This window comes from Callospermophilus lateralis, chromosome 8 (genome assembly GCF_048772815.1).
Source record: "Callospermophilus lateralis isolate mCalLat2 chromosome 8, mCalLat2.hap1, whole genome shotgun sequence".
In the NCBI taxonomy this organism is placed as follows: domain Eukaryota; kingdom Metazoa; phylum Chordata; class Mammalia; order Rodentia; family Sciuridae; genus Callospermophilus; species Callospermophilus lateralis.
The window spans coordinates 85,258,774-85,278,863 of record NC_135312.1 but is presented as its reverse complement, the minus strand read 5'-3'; the positions used below and the strand labels follow the sequence as shown (position 1 = coordinate 85,278,863).

The following is a 20,090-nucleotide window of genomic DNA, read 5'->3' as shown; positions in this document are numbered from 1 at the left end:
TCAGCCCTTAACACAAAACAAAACCTATGAGAACACTGATCCAGAAGGCAACTCACAGGTACTCCTGGCATTCCACGGGGGCCATCTTTCCCTGTGTCCCCAGGTGGCCCTCGTGGGCCTGGTGGGCCTGGGGGTCCTGGAGGCCCTGCCTGACCTTGGTCACCCTGGAAAGGAGAAGGGAACAGACCAACAATAACCATCAAAGATGAACACCCAAGTCTTCTTTTCAACACTTTGTACACTTTTCAACAATTTGTATCATCCACATTTACACAGTGAAAAGAACCAGAAACATGAAGCCTGTAGGCAATTTACCTGCCAGCAGGGAGCCAATAAATATTCACACTGCATGAGCTGAGTAGATAATATTAAAATCAAAGTAGCTCAGAAACCAGCATCACAGTTCTAAGAGTATATATGCAATCACTATATTCAGAGCTTATGTAATTCTATCTATGGCAATGCTATATTAGTTATATTCACTATACATGGCTTCATTTATAGTTTGACAAATATTTTTTCATAATCTACAAAATTAAGCATATGAGGTTCTTGTAGACTATGTAATAGTTTATAAATTACCAAAGGTAGAGAACTTTAGAAACTCCATCTCTTACTGGTTACAATTTAAGTTTTTGTTTTTTTTTTATTAATCAAAAATTAGGCAGGCTATGACTTTTTATTTTGGTACTTGTATATACAATTCAAATGGAGATCACTAAACATAATTTTGTTCTAAGATAAAGGCCACCCTCCAATCATGCCCCACCCACAAGAGATAAATGGTAAAGCAAAACACAGAGCAATATATGAATGTAAAGAAGAAACGAGACTCCAGCGAGAAGCAGAACTACCTTAATCAGGCGGCGTTTAATGAGCTGCTGATCAGCAGAGAGAAACCCATGATTGATTTTAGGAAACACCATCTGATCAGTCAGGTGAGGTCAAAGGTTGAAGTTCAGAGATGAGAGAGTTGAAGAATAGGCATCAGAAGGCCCCAAGAAAGAAATAAAGATATACACATTAGATTTATAATGACCATGGAACAAAACGGAACTGGCACTTTTGTCTGCCACCAGACCTTATGGCTCATCTCAAAAAACATATAACCCCGAAATGGGATGGTGAGGCCATATTTTTAGTTAGAAGTGAATCCTTTTTGTATTAGTGTTGGGTCTTTTTTAGTATAGCCCATTCCGAGATGGAGGTGAGCTGGATTGGGGGAGAGCTGCATTCTGAGCAGAAAGTCTACAGATGAAGCACCAGTTCCATTTTCATCAGACTTGTCAACCAGCATAAGGCAGCATGAACCTGATAGCAATTTCTTTGATGCCCAAAGTCTAAAGTACTTAGAATTACTTAAGTAGCTGGGAAATATCATAGAGCATTAGGATACATGCAACTCAAACCAGGGAGGTGTGGCATGGTCCTAGCTCATGATGCCCACCTCTCTACACTGATCTGTTTGATAAAACATCCTTCTCTGAGTTTGCTCAGGATACAGCCCCTTAATATATACCTGACCTCACTGAGACAGGTGACGTTCCAGATGCCCAACACTAGTCACTTGCAGTTAGGATGAGAGGGAGCACCTGGGCTGGGCAGGCCAATCAAATGGTTCTTGCTGACTCTTATGCTGATTGCGGTTCTGAGCAGACATAAGTATCAACCACAAACCTTGACGGTGAGGATCTGATTACTGTGCAGGGCAGCAACTGTGGGGAAGCCTGGCGGGCCCTATGGACACAGCACAGCACCAAAACAACACGACACAGTACGTCACACAGACATTTCACTGGTGGACAAACAAAACAAGCACGTACCTAATGTCTAACTAACTCCCTGGCTGAGGTCTTACGAACACCAACAACAGAATTAGACACATCAGTTCCCAAGTGACCAGCCATTCCTTAAAGCATGGTGTGTAGGACTGAGAACTCTAAGGGCCTCTTGGGGCAGTTACAATGGGATCTGCACCTACGCCTGTGTAGTTTCCTGTTCTTAACATTTCTGGAATCTTCCTCATGAAATGTTAGTACAAAATGGAAATAACTATAGACACTGTTATGAAAACAACACTGTAAATCTCCTCTATTGATACTCTGTTTACAACTTCAGACATACAATACATGTATTAATTCTTTTTTTGGACAAGAACAGTGAACAGAATTTTGCTGTCAGAACAGGGGTATTCCTAAGAATAAACATAGTGCATCACATAAAATACAGTCTTGCCACCCACATATCAAAGTTTCTCTCTCCAATCATATGATGAATCTCAGGTCTCCTGTTTTAGGAATTTCCGCAGAGGTGGGAGATGGAAATCTGTCTCTTATAACATGTGCATTTCATGTCAGGGGGATTTATGGTCACACTCTGCAGTAATCACTTCTGTCACGTAACTTTTCCAAAAGAACTTGACAGTTCACACAACCCCTTAAAGCAGAAAAGTGGCTTGAAATTCCTTCACCAAGGAGAATGAGGGAGAGATGTTTTTCAGAGACATGTACTTCAATAACTTGTACTAATTCTTCCACAAAGGCATTATCCATTGGTTAAGTTGAAGAGAGAAATTTTGCCTTTGCTCCATTTCTTTTCTAACAACACGTGAAACTGGAGTCTTTTATTCCAATTTAAAAATATAGAAAAACAACAGAACATGTTTACCATACAAATAAACAAGCACCACAGTGACACATGGCCTCAAGTTTCTGTGAGCTTTCCTTCTTCCCACCCAATTCTAGTTTGAGGATACTTTTAGGAATGACCAGAAAGTTTCTAGGTTTATAATTTGATTACTTTTATGGACATTTTCCTATTTTGCCCATGTTAGGGATATGTTTTTCTTTTTAAGAGACCCCATAAAATCAGGTTTGTAGTATGAAGACATTTCTTCAGCCCTAATATCTTTGGTTCTCATTCTTTAGCACTATGACTTCTCAGGAAGCAAAGCAGAGGAAACCTCATCCCTGTTGCCAAATCCATCCTGATAAGGCTATTAAGTGGCTGGGTAGTTTTGAGATGACCTGTGTCCTCTTTTCTTCTTTCCAAGTAAAAGTCCTTTAAACATAGACTCTGCACAAACTCAGAAATGCTACAAGTTGGAAAACAGATGTGTACAATTTGCTTTTGTTTTACTATGGAATACGAGTTTAAAATGTTATTAGATGGTAATGTGCCAGCATCTTTCCATCTGTGACTCATTAGCCCAATATTACACAGTCAAAATTTTATATATAAACCTCATATTTATGTAACAAAGAACAAAAACAGATACAAACAAGAAGTCTATGAGGGATCAGAATCTTGATTAGTGGTGATAAATCATAATGTCACTTGAAACAGGATTATCTAACAGAATAATTTTAAATTAAAAACCTTTTAACAGCACACATGGCAGGCCTTAAAAATGTTTTGAAATTTGAATGTATAAATAAGTCACCTCTTGTACTTATATTTGAGCATGACCAGCTTTCAGTGTGATCATATTTTCAAAATGCTCAACAAAAGATTACTAAGTTTTAGAACTTCTTGGTTTGAGTTCTAGTTTTTGAGATCTAAAGAGGAAAGGGGACAGGTAATTCTCACTTCAGATAGCTCCTTTTCCTCTAACAGGAAATCTCTACTTGAGGAAGCTGATCTTCTATTCCCCAATCATCATAACTGTGAACATGCTACCAATTAGGTAGCAAAGTAAAAAGAGGGCATAAGAAGAGTTTCTTAAATTCCAACATAAAAACCTTGTTCTGGGATGCAATATTCTAAGACCCTGGGCTTTTCAAACATGATAAAAGTAATCCTCCAGGTGAGCCAGTGCCCTGGTGTTTAAAGACAAAAATAAATATGGTATATTTTCTAGAAAGTCATTTTTAATTAATGGTGATCATTTAAACATCTTTTTAATGTGAAACAAACAATAGTATATTCTGGGGGGAATAATGCAATACTGTGTGAATTTTAAAGTATTTTTACCATTTAATGGTGGTGATAAATTCCATTTCAAAGAAGTTATCTCTAGATGCTGGGTAGACACCAATTCTCTGCTTCCCACAGGCACTGGTTTGAAAAGCTCTGGTGCTGAATCTTGAGGACCTATTTACCTTGTGGCCATAACTGCCAGGCTTCCTAGCTATTCATACAGGAAATACACTTTTCATTAACTATGCCATTTTTTTCCCACAGTATCATTAGTCATAGACTTTTCTAAATAAATGGAACGGACATATTTCACTTGGTTTTACATCTCAGAAAGCTTGCCTGGTACACAGATGGCTTGAGTGGGTGTTGGGGGAAAAAAACATGTCTCCAGAAAAACATGAAGCATCCAGGAATAAGCTGAAATACTGAAATAATTTGTACATATTTTCATCCCCAAAATATTTTGAATTTTTAAGAAACTAGATGTACAAGAGCATAATACATAATACCTTATACAACTCACATTCTCTAATGGGAACATAAAAATTCAAGACATGTTCATGAATCTTCATGACATTCTGTGAAGCAGTAACCATCTCTGGACCAACATTTTGTCATCGACACAGGAGAGGCTTTGTCCCCCTTCATTACCCTCTAGAAGGAAAGAGGAATGTGTACCCCAAAGAGAAGTTGAACAAATAAATCATCTATAAGAAATGCTTCTAACTATTTGGAGGTCTTCAATTCAAGATGTGATTGTCACTTTTATGGTATACTCAGTAATGATGAGTGTTATATGATTGCATTATGGTGAGAAAATTTTGTGTTCTGTCAAAAGTATTCCACAAGGCAACGATAGCGCCAGAAATGTAATCCCAGACTTCTAATTCCAGATTTTGTCTTTGCGCAATTTATGTGTTTATGATAATTTCTTTCTACTTGTTTTAGAGTTTAAATGTTCGAAAGCCTACAAATTGACTAACACTCAACAATATTGAAGAAGTATTTGCAGACTGCCTTCTGTGCAGCATTCACTATGTGAGGCGTTGGGGATTGAATGGCAAGCAGGATCTCAAGCTCACAGTTAACAGCTAGGGAGGAAATAAACAAGCAGAATCCACATTGGATGGTAAGTACTGTGATGACTGTGCTTGATGAAATGGAGTAGTTACAAAGAAAACAAAATGTGCACCTAACACCGTCTCTGGGGAGCCATAGGGGACTTCCTAAGCCAGGTGAATGAGCTGCTGGAGGTTGGTAAAGCAAAAGTAAAACTGAAGACAGACTTCAGGAAGATGCTCCAATAGTAGGGGTACTGTATCCCAGAACTAGAGGAGGGATGAATCAATAGTTATTAAGAAACAGAATCTGCAGGAATTGTAACTTTTTAAAAACATATGGGAGAATTTTGAGAGCAGGTCTCTCAAATTGGTCCTAGGTCTCTAGTCTGAGCAAGAAAGGTGGTAGAGAAAATTCTATTACAGAGTGGGTTTTTGAGACAGGCGATGTATTCAGTTAGGAAATCTGCTGAATTTGAGCCAAGGCCAGTCAAGGGTGACAGTTGGATTTGCACATAAAAGAAGACAGTTGAGAATCAGGAGTCAAACTGCCATATGAAGTCATCTAAGGGGGCTACAAAGAGAACAGACCTAAGACAGACTTCTCAGAAAGACTTGGATTTATGGCATGAGTAGAGAAAGAGGCAACTACAAAGAGAATCCATAGGAAGTAGGTGGGTTGTTATGGAAGCAGGAGAAAGGTTAACTATCTTCACAAAAATTCTAGATAGACACACATACTTGTTTAGTACATAATTAATTATGTTGTATACATGCATATAAATATCCAATAGTGGGACTAGGTTATGGATGGCCAATGTCATTGACATGAATACTCTTTGATAAGTATAAGGGAGTGTACCTGAGATTGCAGGGGTATAGAGAAGAAATTAATTACAAAGACCAACAAAACTCAACAGCAACTCATATTAGAAGAAAACAATATGTGTTATCTGTTATATTGAGAAGTGGAAATCTCTGAATTTCTCCATAATGTACACTATCATGACCCTGTTTGCTGAAAATATATCATGCATTACAACATAACCATTAAGTGGGCATGTGTGCAGCATAAATAAAGATAAATATTCCTAGAAACTGATAAAATGATTTCTAGCTAAGAGAGACCAGATGGGGAAATATTATAATAGAATGCAAAAATCTTTTAGGTAAAAGAATAACTTTAACAGCAGGAACTGTTAGGAGACTAAATAAAGAAAGACAACATTAGGAGAAAGAAATTTGCTGCTAAATCATTCCATATTGCAATAAATGGTATCATCTCTCTGTCTGAAAAGAAAAATCAACTATACAAAGCTAAGTGGCCAAAAGAATCCTATGAACAACCAAATAACATGAGGATTGGAGACTGTGAAAATCAGTTTATCAGTGACAAAGACTGACTTATGGAAGTATTAATTTTGGAAAGAGGCTTCTACTATTGAATATAAAATTTCATCTGGTTCACAAAATTAGTTTTATTTATTGATACTCTAAGTCCCATTCTATTATGTTCAATCATAAATGTTAATCCTAGTCATTTCAGTAATTACCTTTTTGATAAATCTGAATTTCACAAAGTATTTAAAAGAGAAAGAACAATGCAATCTCTATATTGACAAATGTTAGTTAAATGCTATACCTACTAAAATGTTAAGTAAGTAAAGACAAACTACAAAATACTGGCACACAATCACAAGTGTGGCAGATAAATTCCAAATGCAAATGCAAAGTGAAAAAAATTGCCCAAACTATACTTCCAGGTTAAAAGGCTTTATGTATATATGACCTTTTAAGGGATTCCAAGGTTGTTGAAAAGGAGTCTCTAATGACATACAGCTAAGAAAGACCAAAAAAAGATGAAGTCCATGAAAAGAGAAAATAAAATTTCTACAAATTTTATTAATATAAACTTTGTTATTATTGGATCAGAAGTAGTCTTTCTAAATGCACATCCAGAGAATAGTTCTATCTTAGGATTTCAAAATAATAATAAAATTACAAATAATAACAATAATGATGAGGATGATGATAATAACCATGGCTAGCATGCATATGATACTTATGCCAGGTAAGATTTGAAGAGCTTTATAAATACTAATTCTTCTACTCATCACATTGACCTTTTGACAGATGAGGAATTTGAGGCAGAAAGAGGTTAAGAGTTTTGTCTGCCTAACTCTAAGTATCTGGATCAAGATGCACATACTAGCCATCTGCTCCAGAGTATGGTCTCTGAACTCCATTCCCACTCATTCACTTAATCAAGAAAAGTTTAGTAATATCCTACTATAAGTAAGGGAATGTTTTGAACATTAAGCTTAGAGAGGTGAAAAAGATAGGCATATTCAGGTATCATGGAGCTTAGAGCACAACCCAAAGAGGTAGATATTGAACAAGCAATTTCAAATGTGCCCGGGATTTCTTTACATATGGTTATTATTCATGATTCTTTTCCTCTTGCATTTTCTATTTCCTTTACCCCCCACCTCCATTGATCAAGCTCTTAGTTGCCCTCCACTTACTGCTTCAGGTGAGGCAGGAGGAAACAGATTAGAAAATAAATCTTCTTTACTAACATTTCTAGAAATCAAAAATATCTAGAAAGATAGTCTAAACTGGAAGACGAGATCATCTGTGATCCCCAAGAGTAAAGGAGACCCATGCTGGCTCTGCAGCAGCACTTCCAGAAACTTCCAAGTGGACAGGACCACAGGCAGCCTTGTAAAAGATTCCCTTTCATGTACCAAGGTCTCTTGAATGCAAGACCCTTTAACAAGTACAGCAAACAAACAAACAAAAAACTGTAGGAGTTAGTCTAGTGTAAAAGGGAAAAGTATCATATAAACATTAATTCAAATGAAAAATATACTAAACTCACAGTCTATTTAGAGGGACAGGTGGTACCTAAGCACATTCTGTCTGGGGAAGGAGTAAGGCGCCCTAAAGGTAGAATTTGAGGTGGGTGAGGAAGGATGCATAAGTTGGTATACGAAGTGGAGTGCAGACTAGGGTCCACTGAAAGAAGCCATCCCAGTCTGAACAAAGAGGTGAAGGCATATACGAATGCCAGGAAGATGAATTTGGCTGGGACTAAAGCATACATTTCTTACAGAAAAGTATGGAAAAGTTGATACTATATAGATGTTGGAAGTCTTAAAAAAATGTTTAAAGGGGGCGACCACAATATTTTTTTTTTTCCCAGTGAAGATACCATACTATATGTGGGTATAAAGAAAATAACCCTGGCAAAGTTAGGAAGAACAGATTAAAACCAAGATATAGTCCACGATTCCCAAAATCCAAAGTCCCGGGAGATAACATATTTTTTCACAAGTTTAAAGTTTTTTCTAAAGTTTCAGCAAACTTGTGTGATGCCAAACACTTAGTTGAGCAGATGTGAGGCTATTTATGGTTCCTAATAATCCTTCTTAGTGTAACTATGCATATGTTGCACTGCAGAATTTGATGTTTTGATTACAGGGTATCTCAGGCCTTTTTAAGGGTGTCAGACAATATGTAGCACATGAGCCACAGACACTCCCTAATCCCTGAAGTTCTGAAGCACATCTTATGCTGAGGGTTTCAAGAAGGGTTGGTGAGTCTAGTCCAAAATTCATGACAAAATCCATTTACCAGAATGAACAATTATAGAAAAGTAGGACACTTTACACTTAAGGCAATGAATTTGATTTCAAATGATAAATTTGACTATAAAATTCCCCAGACTATTTAGGCTAATCTGGGAAATGCACAGCCTAAATAGATGATATGAATTATGTAATTTGTGCAAGTTTGTAGCAATTAAAATTTTTCTAAATGTTTATGTATGAATTAAAACTAGCCTGATCAATTATTATCTGGTATATATCTTTTACATCTGGTATATATTTTTAATTACTTGCTCTCATGAAAAAAACCCCACATATTTCATAAAAAATAAACTCATAGGTATTGCAAGTAAATGAAAAAGAAAATATAAAAATCTTCATCTTTTATTAATAAAAAATTATCTTAAAGTCTGTTTAGAAAATCAACTTGATTACCAAATACTGCATAATAATTTGTTTAAATATCCTTTAAAAAATGTAAAACTAAGCTCTAACTCAGCTGTATCTGAAGTTCATTCAATATGCATTTGAAATGCAAATTGATGAATTATAGACCTCCTACTAATAATTTTTAATTCTTAAGAAATCCTCCTTATAAGGTAGTAGAAAATCACAGTAGTGAACAAAACAATAATATTTTGCACTCACACTTTATTCTTTTCTTTTGTAGTATTTGGGGTTGAATCCAGGGGTCTTGATGTAGTAGGTATCTTCAGTCTTTACTTATTTATGTATTTTTTTTGAGACAGGGTCTCCCTAAATTGCCCAAGCTAGGTTTAACCTTGCAATCCTGACTCAGCCTCATGAGTAGCTGGGATTATAGCGAGCAACATTGTACCTGATTTACCCACATTTCTATTAAATCTAGAGAGTGCTGCAGCTGTGGTTGCCAAGCCAAAGATTCACCTCAGCTTGAATGTGCCCTATCCATTCTCTGAAGGGAAAGAGTTTTCATCTGGCAGAGGAGACACTGCATGGTTCAGGAAAGAAGAGGGTCAAGCAAATAGGGGATTCATTAGCTGATGGGGCACCTGATGCTGAAGGGAAAATAGGTATTTGTCCAGTGGCCTGTGAGAAAAGTTCAATTTTTTAGCATTTTTCATGCTGAGAGAAAAATCCAATGTGTCTAACCTTCCCTAGAAACTCAATTTAGTGTTCTGACTTAATGAGTATTGGCTAAACTTCTTTTGTATGTGTGATTAGATTGAGATGACTCTAAAATTCCTTGGGCATGCACGGTGTATGGTAGCCTCTTTTCTTGTTCCAACAGAGCAGACAGATGCCTGGCAGCCACTTCATAAAAAAGCTGTTGAGAGTCCCATGGGCCTTAGCTACATTGGGCAGACAGCTATCTTTGTACTTCTTATTCAACCTGTGAAGTTTACCACTCCCCCGTAAATAAAATTCAGCCCACAGTAAATGCCTGATACCCCTTGGGATACCAGAACTTTCCAAAAGTGATCTTAGCAACAAAGATAATGGAGTACTTAGTAGAGTCACCAGAGAGTACTGTTACTCATGGTGGTACTATTCCAGGTACTTTCTTCACTTGCCAATCTGGCCAATCTGTTTCTGTTCTGTAATATTCCCATTTGGTCTACATTCCAATTTTTAGTGTTTCCCAGGATTAAATTACAAAAACTAAAATAGAGGCTGCAGCTTGAAGATACTCTTGAAATTTTCATGTTTCCATTTACAGACTGTGAGTTAGAACATGTGATTGGTTAAGTAACCCTGTAATTAATTAGATATCTCTTGTGTACACGGAATAAACACAAAAAAACAATAAAGATGAAGCAGATGACATAAAGAAGCAGGTTTAAACACAAAGGAAGTGGGGGGACTTGGCTGAAGAGGAGAGTACCATTGGGGCTACCAGGAAGCCATCACCACTCAACTGATTTTTGCCACAGGAGAAAACAGACCTAATGCTTCTAGGTCTGCCCTTGCTTCAGGAGAAACCAGAAATCCAAGTTACCAATTGCAGTTTAGTTTAATGCATTTTATAATCCAAACGAAAATGTATATGAGGGTAAGATTTGGGCAAAGACCACCAGTTAAAGATCAGTGATATGATACTTTTGAATGCTGAGTTAGAATCAGAACTACTGTAGAAGGGCTGTGTCACATAACGGAAATGCTTACCCCACTGACGGGTACTTTATTTTGCTGCCTTAGCATTGAAGAAAAGCCTACAAGTTCTCACCGTATCAATCTCAGGCTATAATTCAGAGCACTGTTAAGTCATAAAAATTTCAAAATATGATTGCTATATAGTATCTCTACAAGAAGCACAGAACAAGGTGTAATTCCTTTTTAAAAGGGAGAATTGGATTCCACAGTGATGCATCCTTTGGGAAGGAGGCCCATGATTTGAGCTCTCAATGAAAAGGGCTGTGTAATCTACATGAGAATTATGGTTTCTCCGGGAATCTCGGAAAAGAATTTCCTGACTTCTGGGAAACTAAATCTAAAGTTTATAATTATATGGATATTAGAAATTGCAATATGAAATCCTACTTTTTTGGTTTTAATTTCCTAGTTGTGGTTGATGAGGAAATGCAGTACATTTTTATATTAAGCTGTATATCACATGCTAGAATGTTTATTATATTTAATTTTTAAAAGCGATATGTATATTTGCACATATGGTTTACTTGAAATAATACTGGTGATGATATTTGATATTTTATACCTCAAATTTCTTTTTATACTTTCAAATTTCAAATACTTACATGATCACAGGCCAGTCAAAAAGTCAAGAATAAAGATTTCATTGTTTTCCAAAGCAACTGAAAATGAGGTCTCAAAATAAGCTTTATATGCAATTTTTAATGGGATCAATTCCCAATTTAAAGGTACTTAATATTCCATTTGTCAAAGGAATTCATCCATATACAACAGAAGCTAGATTTTTTTTCTTCCCACGATTTCATGAACTAATTCAAAGCATAACATGATCTTCCAATTTAGTAAATGTTAAATGATGTATGTATTTTCTTTATTTGACAACAAATAGAAGACTGACAGTGTTCTATGTTTGAATACATACATAATCAAGACCAAGGAAAAAACTTTCTCTGATGTCTTAAAAGATATAAAAGTAATAGCCCAATTTACAAAATACAGATGTGCTTCATAGATCCTTTTTTTTCTCAACTGGGGTCTCCAATTTCAGTACCCATAAGGAACAAAGTTTATGTGTTAAAAACCAGGTGGCATCTGGGATACTTAGATAAGGTACCAGTTCTATCACCTCATCAGCTACAACTTTTATGATTCCCATATGTGGCTAAAAAAATTACAAGATGGAGGCCTGTCATGTCATTACTGAAACTGCATTGCTTATTTTTACATAAGGCACTGTCAACCATTCTCCTTGGTTGACATGGGCTCTTAACAATAATGAAACAAAAAGAGAGGAAGAGTAATTTATCATTTCACGGTGATGGGACAAAGATCCGTAACATTACATCCAGATGAGGTGAAGATTCATTAACATCAATTGTACAATTGTCCTGTTTCTTGAAATTGTGAAACACCAGGAAAGTTGAAAAGTGACAAAACAAACGTGATTGAGAAAAAAAAAAATATGTGCAAAGGACATGCCTGAATCAATTTTTGTACAAAGTATCATTATCCAATTTGTGGATTGTAAGCCCTTAATAATTAAGAAGTAGAGTGGACTTCCTTCTACTCTCTTATTCTTTGTAGGATTTCCTTCATTATGACTGTCTAATTAGATAAAAGGAGAGGAAGAAAGAGGAAGTGAAAGCCAAATTAAGGATTAATGCAACAGAGGGGATGGCACACCATGATCTGTGTCAGGAGTACGTGGAGCCCTCAGGGCATGAGGTAATATTCTAAGAGAATCAGGAAGAGTATTTTTTTCAGATAGAATCAGAAAGAGCACAATGATGAAGAAATAGGCCTATAATAAAAGGTTACTAGTTGAAAGAAGAAAGCAATAGTAACCAATTTCATTTTTCGTTTCTATTTCTCTGTCAAACAGAAAATAGCTATTTGCATTAAAAATTGCCATAAATATCAGAACTATTCAATACCAAGAAAAATAAAGAAACTATAAAAGCAAAAACCTTGGGGATCTAAATATGTCTTGGCTTGAGGAAATTACTTTCAAAATAACGAGCATTTTTCCCCTCAAAACATGATCCAATTGTACAGTTTCTACTTTTGTGGAAAGTGGAAGAAGAAACAGAACAAGAAATAGAAAGATTGGTAAAGTTTATGTTGTACAGTTTTAAAATGTTTTATTTATTTCCCTTTTTAAAAGGGTAACTAGTAGATGGAGGTACATACGTAACTGAATTACAGCAAGGGGTCTGTCAGTTTCTTGTACTGCCTGCCTTTGGATACTAACCTGAGAAACCTGAACTAAAATCAGTGAATTTATAACCGGCTGCACAATCTACCTAGAAAATAGGGCTTAACTGGTCACATAATTCATGCCCTTGGTCCTGATCCATTCAACATTTGTATCAACCAATCAGATTCTCAGACTTGTGATCTGGGAATAATTTTTGTCTATATATGTATATCTGTTTCTGAATATCAGAACTCCAGAAAATAGGGGGAAAGAAGGAAAATGATACTTGTTGGATTGCAGGATCAGTAGAGAGAGGGACGTCAGCAGAATGAAATGATGAACACATTATAATAATGTGGGGATAGAAAGAAGTAAGGAAAAGAATGTGGATTCAATAAACAAGTGATGCCACATAAATGCACAATCAAGGAGCTGAGCATTCATAATAGTAAAAGCCTTTAGAATTAATGGTGATAATAAACCTATATATTATTATATGCTATAGATGCCAATGTAGTCCAAAGCTAATCTAATTCCAGGCTGTATTAACATGAACTTAACAGTTGCTTCTATTGCACTTTACTTGGGCTGGACCATACCTAGATTATGGGCTTCATTTCTGGGCATTTATTTACCCTTTCACAAAGACACAAACAGGAACATGTTCAGAGAACAAGCAGTAACAAAACTGGCACATGACGAATACATAAAGGATATGTAGTTAGAGCAGAAGAGGAATTGGGATATAAGAGGTATTTATTTCTTTATTTTTGTAGGTAAGTATGTACTGGGGATTGAATCTAGAGTGCTCTTCCACTAAGCTACCTCTCCAGACCTTTTTATTTTTTGAGACAGAGTTTCACTAAGTTGACCAGGCTGACCTGGAATTTGTAATCCTCCTGCCTCTGCCTCCCAAGTCACTGGGGTAACAGGCATGCACCATCACATCTGGCATGAGAAGTACTTTAAATAGAGTTAACACTGAGTAGAAAGCACAGTGCATAACCCCCACCACCGGAAGTGTATTCAGTTTCTCTAGGTCACCTGTTGTTGAGGGATGTAGCCAATAAGAGTTTGTACAAGCAGGACCTTGGGGCTCATTCTAACCTTGGGCTGCAGGATTTTTATAAACTCACTTAAGGATTGTCCTATGGAAGAGTAATTAGTTCAGAATACAGGACTAAAACTAAACATACAGGAAATAGAGAAAAGTCGACTGATTCAAAGGCAGGAGCAAGAATATTTGCTCAGTAAATGAATTGTTTGTAATATTTAGGACTGCCTAGAATCAGAAGTCTGCTTTGTAAGAGAGTGAGCTCCTTGTCATTGGAAGTGCCTGAATAGTATTTGGGAACTATAAATTTGGATACCCCTGAGGAGGTTTAGGCAAATGGCTGGCTGTAGAATTTTGTAGTTATGAGAGAACATTTGATAGAGAAAGTGAATTTCTCCTAACCGTATTATCTTCTTCCTTGCCACTCTCTTAAAATAGAACATGATATTTGTCTGGAAACCCTTTATGGCATTGCCAAATGACTTTTAATTCTAATAAAAGCTAGCTTGCAATTCCTACATTATTGGTGGTTAAAAACACAGTAGGAAAAAATTTGCAAATGTACATAACTCTTTTGCATAAATGGAAATATAATCAAGCTTATATATGTTTTTATGTCATCTTTTTTTGAACACTTTGGACCACCTTTCAAATTCTTTGTTTGTTGCAGAGAAATCAGGTTTCAATTCTTTTTTTTTTTTTTTTTTGAGACGAAGTACCATGGATTAAACTCAAGGGCACTAGACCACTGAGCCACATCCCCAGCCCTATTTAGTATTTTATGTAGAGACAGAGTCTCACTGAGTTGCTTAGCACCTCGCTTTTGCTGAGGCTGGCTTTGAACTTGCAACCCTCCTGTCTCAGTCTCTGGAGCTGCTGGGATTACAAGCCTGCACCACTGTACCTGGTTTTATATCAGTTTTATAACAAGGAAGACTCAGAAAAAATAGTCAAACAATATGTACTGAAATGAGTTCTCCCTCTGAAGATTTGTCAGTACAACTATTGGAGACAATTCGAAACAATCCATACCTTTGTTTTTTTATTGATGCCTCAATAAGGCAATTTTGTTATAATATTTAATAATTTTTATAATTTTTTATAAGGGAAGATGTTTCCATTAATCCACCAATAAAAACCCAGGAAACACGTGCATTGTGTTAAAAAATAATTGTTTCTAAACATATGCTGACTACTATTTGTAAAAGAAATCATTTGATTTTAAAGAAAGCCACACAAGAACTTTATAACATGATTTTAAATATCCATGAACTTGAGCTGTGCCCTGTACAGGTATCTAAACTGAACTGCCTTAAGTAATCAGCTAGCATAAAGGGGAAAAACCTGCATAAATTTTTAAATTCATGGCATTTTCCTCAAAGGAGTGACTCTCTAGGGTTACCCTTCAAAGTCTGTGATGTTTCTAATTTTAAACATATTATCAAGGGATTAAAACTTATCATTTAAACATTATTTACATATTATTTACTTGTTAGTCTATTCTATGTGACAGGTAACTTCTGAAAATTTGTTATTCTGTAATTTATATTTTAGAAAAAAAATTCTTAAAGAAAACATACATTATATTGGAATATTGATTTAAAACTATCAAGTTTGAACTAATACTAATTTTAACCTTTGACCAGACTTGGTATACTAATAAAACAAATTCTCCAGTAGCACCAGTGGACAGTCACCTGTGTAAGAAATCCATGTAATTTTAAACCAAATGGTATGTAAATCATGTTAAAGACCACAATATTATAATGGCCTTTAACATAATAAAGGGAATAAATGATTTAGTATTAACCATTTTGTGACCTACCTGATGCATGTTAAGATGGAAAAGTTCACAGCATAATAATATCAGAAGTAGAATAAACTTAATATTGAAAAAAGTCCATTACCAGCAGGGATCGCATCTGTATGTCAATAAACAAAAGCAGGCTGGGTGTCCCTATAGGTAAGCAGAATCTGCACCCCACTTATAGCAGATGAGTTTCATTCAGCTTCTGCAAACTCAAAGTTTAACAAAAAGGTGGACCCAAGGGTGCCAGATCTGCCCATTTTCCAAGAGAAAATTTTTAAGATTTTAATATAAATTATCCAGTATCAAAATGTTCGCAACTAATTTGGGAAAATCAATAAGATTTATCTACTACTGGAACCTGGTCCATAGGCTACCAGTTTGCAGCCTCTAATCTGTTCCCTTGAGTATTATTAACTCAAAATACAGAGAGAAGATTGCACAAAATAGTGCAAACATTCCAATAACAAGGAAAAATAGAGACATTGAACTCTTTTCCCCCACTACAATCCAGGGTGTTAGTCTCTACACTAAAAAAAAAAAAAAAATATATATATATATATCTCCCATATAAGTTGTGACAGTTTCTCAAACTACAACCATGTTGGCACATGCCATTTCATTTGACACATTTTAAAAATCTAGAGTTATGGTCACAGTTACTATACAAAATTCTGGGTAGATATCCGGACTCAAACTTTGCATTCTTCCCTGACACTTTTTATTAGAAGGACACGGCTCCAAAGTGGAAGTAATACCACAGACCAGCATAGAGTTACAGCAGAAGCAGTCACCACCGTAATGGTGATGTGAAGAGCTGTCTCCATTTCAATTCTGTTTGACTTTTCTGCCTAAAACATAAGATGAAAGGTGAAGTTGTAAATCTCCACATTAACTTTCTGAACAGATCCAAAGTATTTAATAGATCTCCAGATAGTCCTTTCTTCCTGTAACTTCTCAAAACCCATTTCCTTTTACAATATTATGGAATAATTGTAAATGACTACTAAAACAAAAGGTTACAAGACTGAAAAGTAATTTCATACTGAGAAAAAATATATATACAGAGAATGGCTTTCTAACGTTGTATTCTAGAGTTCCCTAACACTGAAGAACCTTTAGCAACTTTGCTTTGTTGACACAAAAATAATGTATTTTTTATCTATGCCCCCAAATAAAAATGGCATGTGTTGTGGGGTGAAGCTTCATCTGGCAGAGAGAGAACAACTGATGGTTAAAAGGTAGAATAGTCTCTGCCACTGTTTTCATCAAAATTAGTTATTATCAAATAGATTCCAAATTATTTCAATGATGAGAACATAGTATGACAGAAATGTAAAACTCAGTGAAAATGGTTAACTTGTAACTAGTGTTTTTCTGCCATATGATGAATAGCAGCTATTTTCACAAAACAAAATAATTTCTGGTTTTCAAAACGCCTGATAAAACTATGCTAATGATTTATAAGCTTTTCAAGACTTATCTTCTCAAAGAACAGTTCAGTAGGATAAAAATGAGTTGAGGATGGGGTAGAATCAAGGCTAAAAAAACTACAAGACTAAAATTTTTGTTGCCTGCAAGGAACATATCAGAGGCTCCTCAGGATCAGTTTATGTTTCTAAAAAGAAATTTTGGTACTGGCATTCTAAGACGTTTTAGACTTTCTCAACCACTAAGGAAGAAAAGGAAATAAAGTACCTAAGAAAAGGTGACTGACTTCTCCAGAATTGTTTTCAATTTTTCTTTAACATTCAAGTCAAGGCAAACACTTGTCTCTCAAAGACTATGATGAAACTATCTAAGATTTAATCTCATCCCAGTTAGAATGGCAATTACCAAGCATACAAACAACAATAAATGTTGGCAAGAATGTGAGGGAAAAGATACACTCATACGTTGCTGGTGGGACTGCAAATTGGTGCGGCCAATTTGGAAAGCAGTATGGAGATTCCTTAGAAAACTTGGAATGGAACCACCATTTGATCCAGCTATCCCACTTTTCTGTTTATACCCATAGGACTTAAAATAATAATACTATAGTGATGCAGCCACTTACTTCAATGTTTATAGGAGCTCAATTCACAATAGCTAAACTATGGAACCAACCTAGGTGCCCTTCAACAGATGAATGGATAAAAAATATGTGGTATATATACACAATGAAATATTACTTAACCTTAAAGAAGAATGAAATTATGGCATTTGCAGGTAAATGGATGGAGCTGTAGAATATCATGTTGGGCGAAATAAACCAATTCCCCCCAAAAAAAAAACAAAAGACAAGTGTTTTCTCTGATATGCAGATGCTAATTCACAATGGTCATGGGGGGCCTAGGGAAGAATAAAGTTACTTTAGATTAGGTAGAGGGGAGTGAAGGGAGGGGAGGGGGCTTGAGGGTAGGAAGAGTAGTAGAATGAATCAGACATTATTACCCTATGTACATATATAACTATATGACCGGTGTGATTCTACATTCCGTACAACCAGAAGAATGAGAAATTATACCCCATTACATATGAAATATCAAAGTGTATTCTGTCATATATAACTAATTAAAACAAAAACAAACACAAAACAAAAAAACTGTCAGTGGACTGGACTTGGGAGTCAGAATCATCTTTGGTGTGCTAGTCAAGAGTGGTCACTGAGGGCTGGGGTTGTGGCTCAGTAGTAGAGCACTCGCTTAGCAAGTGTGAGGCACTGCGTTCTATCCTAAGCACTACATAAAAATAAATAAAATAAAGGTATTATGTCCATCTACAACTAAAAAAAAATACATTAAAAAAAATAATGGTCACTGAGCTTGTCTCCCTGCAATTCTGCAAGGGAACAATATAAATAATTTTCCTTGTTTGCTAAATGTGCAAGAAAAAAATTAAGCACTGAATTATTAAAGGTTAATTATGTTGTCTTTAATTCTAAAATTCCACACTGAATAGAGAGCCATTTATTAAAAAAAAAAAGAGTTTATGAAAGATATATTGAGTTATCCAGAAAACTGTACAGATTGCTTTGAACACATACCTATCTTTTCTTAATAGGGATTAGAATATAAATAAGAATAGGTTCATATTTATTTGTGTTTAGAGCTTGCACAGGTAAAAAAACTTGTACTTGTGGACACTGTTTCACAGATATTATAAGCAAGAGTCATTATGGGTAAATATACAAATAAATGTGTATATAAAATTTATCTATAGTTAGTCTAAGAATTAGTCACACAGAATGAAGCACAGTACAGCATTTTAAATAATTGGTTGCAAAAAAGGCAACTATTTGATAATTCTTAGTCTGAGAAACAACTTGGGAAACTCTCAGAAGACAATCAAAACAACATAGCAGATGTAACTTAGAATGAAGGCATGTCTCAGAAGATTCCCTGGTTGCTTAGCACATGCCCGTCCGCACAGCCTTCATCCTGTGTTTCCTATCTTATGAGTGAAAGAATTTCCCTTTGGCCATCCCGGAAATCTCTCAAAGTGAGGTCTCCTCTTTGTGATGGTGAGGTCAAGATTCTGGAAAGAGATTTCAAGGTTGGGCCACAACTGAAATAGTCTAGATAAACAGGTCAACTCAACTTCTAAAAATAGGAGGCCTGTCAAAAGGCCCAAAGAGTAAAAATATACTAGAAAACAATTGAATATTATTCTTAATTAAAAATTGGATGGTATCTCTCTAAGCCTTTCTTCTCTCTGCCAACAAACTCAGACTGTTTAGGCTGACGCATTCTTTTGAAGACATGGCGAAAGAGGTAGGAATTGCCACCTGTTGTTTCCTTGTACTTCCTAAGGTTACAGTTAGTTCCGCCATTGCACACCACAATCGTGGGCTTTAAGCCAGAACAGCATTGTCACTCTGCTGTGGCAATTTCTTTCTTCTTACCTACCCACCATAATTTTCCTACCTTATCTATCTATCTAATAATCTATCTATGGTACCAGGGATTGAACCCAGGGATGCTTAATCACTGAGCCACATCCTCAGCCCATTTTTTTAAAAAAATTTTTATTTTGAGACAGAGTCTCGCTAAGTTGCTTAGGGCCTTGCTAAATTGCCATCCTCCTGCCTCAGCCTCCTGACCTTCTGGGATTACAGGCATGTGCCATCAAGCCAGGCTTAATTCTTAATTCTTATAAATTATTTCAGGCTGTAAAGAAACAGTGATTTAGGTCATTAATGTTCTGGATGCTGCACTGGAGGTTTGTAATCTCACCTTTTCATCACTGACACCTTTATCAGCAGATTCATGCTGAATTCACAAGTTAATAAAGTATGAGAAAAACTCCCAGAAGTTTTTATGGTAGTGGAATTGTG

At 35.9% G+C, this 20,090-nt stretch overlaps 1 protein-coding gene across 1 annotated transcript in view; it reads right to left on the bottom strand.

The window, feature by feature from the left end:
• The window catches only part of Col25a1 (collagen type XXV alpha 1 chain), a 435,459-nt gene that overhangs the window by 114,091 nt on the left and 301,278 nt on the right, over positions 1-20,090 (bottom strand). Inside the window, exons 8-9 of the mRNA XM_076864066.2 lie at positions 855-926; positions 57-164 (exon numbers count right to left, since the gene is read on the bottom strand). Of these exons, the coding sequence (XP_076720181.1) occupies positions 57-164; positions 855-926 (180 nt within the window). The remainder of the gene's footprint in view (positions 1-56; positions 165-854; positions 927-20,090) is intronic.